At 32.9% G+C, this 6,141-nt stretch overlaps 1 protein-coding gene across 1 annotated transcript; it reads left to right on the top strand.

Annotated features, from left to right (window-relative positions):
* The first annotated feature begins 2,783 nt into the window (after positions 1-2,783).
* Positions 2,784-5,337, top strand: LOC141628549 (zinc transporter 1-like). The gene is made up of 3 exons (XM_074441679.1): positions 2,784-3,521; positions 4,454-4,603; positions 4,991-5,337. The coding sequence occupies exons 1-3, from the start codon at positions 2,904-2,906 to the stop codon at positions 5,294-5,296; spliced, it is 1,074 nt and encodes a 357-aa protein (XP_074297780.1). The 5' UTR covers positions 2,784-2,903; the 3' UTR covers positions 5,297-5,337.
* Positions 5,338-6,141: the final 804 nt, after the last annotated feature.

The raw sequence follows: 6,141 nt of genomic DNA, 5'->3' as shown, positions 1-6,141 counted from the left end.
TTTATTGTGGTGATGCAGCATTAGAGCGGGCAAACAATGACACGACACGAAAATACGGCATGAATTCGATACGAAATTAACGGGTTTGGGTTGACATTTAACGACCCATTTATGTAAGTGGGTCGACACGAACACGACTCGAGATTTAATTGGGCTAAGTTTGGGTTGGGCACTCTACACACGAACCAGACACGAATAACCTATTTACTAAATTAATCACAAATTTTCTTGATACTCACATAAATATACTTACACTTTCCAAATATAACATGACACGAAAACACGACACGAAATTAACGGGTTAGGGTTGAGGTTTGAGATTTGATGACCTATTAATGTAACTGGATCGACACGAACAATAAGACACGAGATTTAATTGGTTCGGGTTTGGGTTGAAGAGTTCGTGACCTGTTTAAACGTGACACCTGAACCCGACACGACCTGCTCTGTTTGTCACGTCTACGTAGCAAGGCCTCTATGTATATTGTCTGTGCTTAAGAACGAAAAGAATCTTTGTATCTGAGGAAGTCATTACTATCCTCGGGTTCAGGTCTTTTTGCCGACTTTGGAACCCGTAAGTATCTTCCCTTCTACTATGAATTTTCGAGGGCGATTGATAATAAGACAGGTCCTATTATACCACACTTGGTTGAGCATACTATTATGAGTTATATTAAAAAAATTCATGATGTATACTTTCTCTCCCTTTCTTAAACTCTTTCACATTGCTTCTTAGAGGTCAAACTTTTATAATTTTGACCATTAATATGTCAAAAATCATGATCAAACTTCCGCATTAACAATTGTGTAGAAGCAATACGGAAGATCATTGCAAAGAGGATGAAATACATTTAGTGTGAAATTCCTAAAAGATAATGAATCTTTCTCCCAAAGTCTACACCAACTAAAATACCCGACCAAATCTCGCATAATGAAAACAAAAGCAACGCCTAAAAGTAAGGATGTCAAATGGGGGATAAGACATGATGAATGTCAGGCCTTCTCATACCCGTATTTAATAGAAAAATTACATGCCCTTACTTGTCGCAAGTAAAAAATTTCAAAACCATAACCGCTTCAACTTTGGGAGATCTTAAAATAGTTTCGTTCCATTTAAATGTCATACAGTCGTCTATTCTATAACTTTCTCAAATAATTCCTATATTATTTTACCCATATATAACACCCATAATTGGAACGATTTAAAATTCAGTTTGAGTCTAAAACTTTATTTATATTCGCTACATCCAAGACAAATGCGATATAGTTGGACACTTGTGATAGATTTTCCTTTTTGATCAAATTAATTTACTTTTTTCTTATTGTAGAGCTAACAATAATTTTTATTCTTATGTAGAAAGCTAACATTTATTTTGAACCAATTACTTATTTATTATGTTCGTCATGATTTTGGAGTATATATGTATCTTGTGTTACAATGTCTAATTGCTAATATTTATTCTGAACCAATAACTATAATGGAAATTATTGGAACTTAAGATCAACTACTAACAATAGGGTCAAAAATACGTAAACATTAGCAAAAAAAAATCATCAAGAAGTAATTAATTAGATATGAAGAAGGTCGGGAGATCACGAAAAATCTCATATTTAGGCTTTATTTCAAAGAAATTAGCTATTGAGCAAAATTTCATTTATCTTATTTTTTTTGTAAATATTTGATAGATAAATTATTTACCAAAATAAGAGTAGCATGTGAGAAATAAGTTACCTGTTTTTTTTATTCATTCAATTTATAATATTAAATATAGAGAACTTATTATGTTCTTTTATATCATTTTACTAAAAAAACAGCTACCTTTCGGTTAGTTTGCCAAACATTTTTGGCTTAATCAATTAAATTATCACCTCTTAATTTTCAATTACGTTTTAAGCTACATTTTTAGGTTTTAGTTAACTTTTCAGTTAGTATGACAAACGAAATTTAAGATATAGTAGAGTTAATTATATTTTACTCCCTTTTGAAATCCACATTTTAAAAATTACTCTCTTTTGATTTTTTTTGCAAATATCACTCCCTTAAGTTGCTTTTTTTTCTTCTTCTAAAATTCTCCAAACTTCAATTTAAGTGACTTATTTTCTCTGTTTTTGAACTCTCCATCCATTTGTCTACATAGTTATACCTTCAAAGTATATAAATTGGCTAAGGCGCAAACAGAATAAGTTCAAAAACAGACGAAATAGGTCACTTAAATTGGAGTTTTGAAGTAATTTTAGGAAGAAATGCAACTTGTGAGTAATTTAGCAAAAAAAAATCAAAAGGGAGTAATTTTAAAAGCGTGAATTTCAAAAGGGAGTAAAATCTAATTAACTCGATATAGTATATGAATAATGTTTATATTATAATTAATATATACCATATAATTAATTACATTGTGTATTTTGAGTATCACCTACTCAAATAATCTTATTAAAATAAATTTAATCTACTTTTATTAGGATAACTTTATTAAAATATTAAGAAATCTACTTTTATTAGGAGAATTTTATTAAATTTGTTTCGAAATCTACTCTTGTTAGGAATTCTAAAAAAGTTGGACTCTCTAATATCGCTCGAAAAGTTTCTGCTTTATATATATGTATTGATGATTGATTGATTGATTCTATATAGATATAGATATAGATATATAGATTATACATAAACTCCCTCCAATAAAAGCTATTGTTATCGTCTCCCACTACTCTTCTTATTAGATACCTATTTAAGCTAAAACTGGTATTATTACGGTATACCGATACTTAATTGCTATGATTTTATCTCCTATATAATATGTTCAATGCTGGCTCACTTGATAAACTCCATTAAATAAAAGCTCTATTCGTTACCCTCTCCCACTACTCTTCTCCTAGTATTACAAACCTTATTAAGGATTTCTCAAACAATGTCACAACAAACACTAAAAAGTCTAATTCTCGTCTCTCTAGTGCTTCTCCCTACGTTGGTCGCGGGAGATTGCACATGCGAGCAATCAGGTGAATCTAGCAGCAGGAACAATAAAGTCGTTCTAAGGTACAAAGTTGCGGCACTTGTTATCATATTAGTGTCCAGTGCTATAGGGGTGTGTTTACCTATACTAGGCAAGCGCATTCCCGCCTTAAGCCCGGAGAGTAACCTGTTTTTCCTAGTAAAGTTCTTCGCGGCAGGGGTTATATTGTCGACGGGGTTCATACACGTGTTACCCGATGCCTTCGAGAGTCTTACTAGCCCATGCCTTAAGGAGAACCCTTGGGGAAAATTCCCTTTTACAGGATTAGCGGCCATGGTAGGATCACTCGGGACCTTAATGATTGACGCATTTGCTACTGGGCATTACCGTAAAATTCACTCCGGAGAGAACGCCGCCACCGTCGACGAGGAGAACCAAGGAGACCGTGATGGGCATGTCCATTTGCATACTCATGCGACACACGGGCACGCCCATGGAGCTATTCCTGTGTCTGTGTTTCCCGATGAGGGTTTGAGTGAGTTGGACCGTATTAGATATAAGGTCACTTCTCAGGTATGATTTTTTACTTAATTATAGTTTATAGTTTAAGTCACGCTGAATTTTAGGCTATTCAAACGTAACTATTAGTGTTTTACGATTTAGGTAATTGCTAGGCAGAAATTATAAATTTTGTTTGACTGAATCGATCTAGTTTATTTTGTTTCGATTTTTTAGCATGAATAAACTTACGAAATTGGCTATCCCTAAAACACTAGGAAAATAATTGGAGGACTAAGAGGAGTAATGTAACAATGTTCGGCGTTGATAGACCATGCATATTAGTATAAGCTCAAATTTCTTCTATTTGGTGTAATATTATTTACATATCGTGCTAAATACGCATGTAGCATGTTATTTTCAGATTTCACTTTTATTTGAAGGAATCTTGTACATGATTGCTTATTTAGTGCCTCGGGTCGAATCATGTTAACTATTAATTAACGAAACTGTTTATATCAACGAGAGTCGAGAAACAAAGTTTAAAAGATTAGGGAAATTGGCTATACGATTCTCGATCGGGAATTTGGGTGGAATTAAAATTTATTTGATATCTAACTCGGTTTACCTTTGAGGAAGTTGGCTAAAGAATTTCCAAGAATTTGGGGTAGAAATATAGAATTAGAATTTATTAGATATTTAACTTAGTTTCGATTCATGAGATATCCAACCAAATACCCCCTATTAATTTTTGTCCTTCAGTAGCCTTGAGGATGTTTCTTATGTGAATTTACTTTTGTACCCACTTTTCATGATACGATTTGTGAAAAAGAATACATTCAAATTCGCTAATGTGTGGGGTACCAGATCAGTTAATATTTAACCAGGAAGATCATACTGTACGGAGGGACTAACTTTTTAGTCGTACAAAATGTCATTATAATTATGAATTGTCGTTTTATTTGTTTGATTAACAACGTTGTATAATGTTGTTATATTTGAAATAGGTGTTGGAGATGGGAATAGTGGTCCATTCAGTGATTATCGGAATATCTTTGGGAACATCACAAAGTATTGACACAATTAAGCCTCTCATGGCAGCGCTTTGTTTCCATCAATTCTTTGAGGGTATGGGACTTGGTGGGTGTATTGCGCAGGTATGTAACACCTTATCACTTCTTACTCTGTCTTTTTAAATGCGGTAGATTTAAAAATCTTACAATAAATTAGCATGATGAAATTACTAAAGGGTTATTGTTAATTAAAATAATCACCCTCGACATTAAAACATATACTTTTAGTGCTCCATTAGTTGCCATTTTAAAACGGGTGAATTGGAACTTTTTTCCCATGAATAATTGTCAACTCCCGGATGCATAATTTCAGTATGTCAACCAAACAGCTTTTGAGCAATTTACATGAATTGTCTAATTTCATGTGTTTTATAAATTCATAGGACTTTATTCCCCAATAACAACCAAACGACACCTTATAATCTATTACTCCGTTATTATAGCTAACTATAAATGAGTTACACAACGCAGGCATCATTTAAGTCAGCATCAACTTTGTGTATGGCAATATTCTTCTCCGTGACAACTCCAGTTGGGATCGCAATTGGAATCGGAATAACCAATGTGTATAATGAAAATAGCCCAACAGCCTTGATCGTACAAGGCTTGTTGGATGCAATAGCAGCAGGAATATTGATATACATGGCACTTGTAGATCTTTTGGCCCAAGACTTTATGAACCCGAAGGTCCAATCTAACAAAAGATTGTTCCTTGGTGCTAACATTGCTTTGCTTCTTGGTGCTGGTTTTATGGCCTTATTAGCTATTTGGGCTTGATTTTCTCAAATATACACATTTCAACGTTTGTTGTGTGTTTATTACCACGATTTTTCCTTTTTTTTTTGTTTTGTTTTTGATGCTATTTTATTTATTTATTTATTTATTTTTTTATGTAGGAAAAGATGCAATTATATAAGTATTATTTAATGACAATACTCCAAACTATTAAGGTGCTTCTCAAAATACTCTAAACTTTAATTTAACTACCAATATATCCAACTATTACCCCCCCTCCTCTTTAAACACTCTTTAAACAGAATTAACCCTTTATTAACCTATAACAGCAGGTAAAAGCAACGTTCCACATTTTTCGATCTTCATCTTCTTCGTTTTCTATTTCAATGGTAAGCTTCAAAAAAATTTCAAATTATTTCCTCATATTCCATTACAACCGTAATCCCGATTCGTTATCTCTCATCTCCATAATTTCCTCCATTCTTCTAGTTATTTTTCCACTTTTGTCTTTTAAGTGGATTACTTAGAAACTTACCCATCTCATATAATACAAAAAAAAAAAAAAAATGCTTTGATTTGTAATTCGCTGGATCGTCGTATTGACAAAATGCAATCACAATTGTCAACCTCAAGAAGTAGCTACACACATATACGGAATTACGGATATACCTCCTTCTCCCTGCCTTTTGGCTCCTCTCCCCCAACATAAACTAATACACATACCTCCTTATTCTCCAAACTTCTCCTAATTACTAACTAGTGTAGTTCCCGTGCTATAGCACGGTACTTTTTAGATTTCTTTTATAAAGAGACATTGTCAATTAATTTTTTTGCATAAATGAAGTGTACTTTTAATTTAATGTTATAATTTATTAAATATAATATTA

The sequence above is a fragment of the Silene latifolia genome, chromosome 2 (assembly GCF_048544455.1).
Source record: "Silene latifolia isolate original U9 population chromosome 2, ASM4854445v1, whole genome shotgun sequence".
Lineage (NCBI taxonomy): Eukaryota > Viridiplantae > Streptophyta > Magnoliopsida > Caryophyllales > Caryophyllaceae > Silene > Silene latifolia.
The sequence above is the reverse complement of the archived record's forward strand: the minus strand, read 5'-3'. Positions and strand labels throughout refer to the sequence as shown.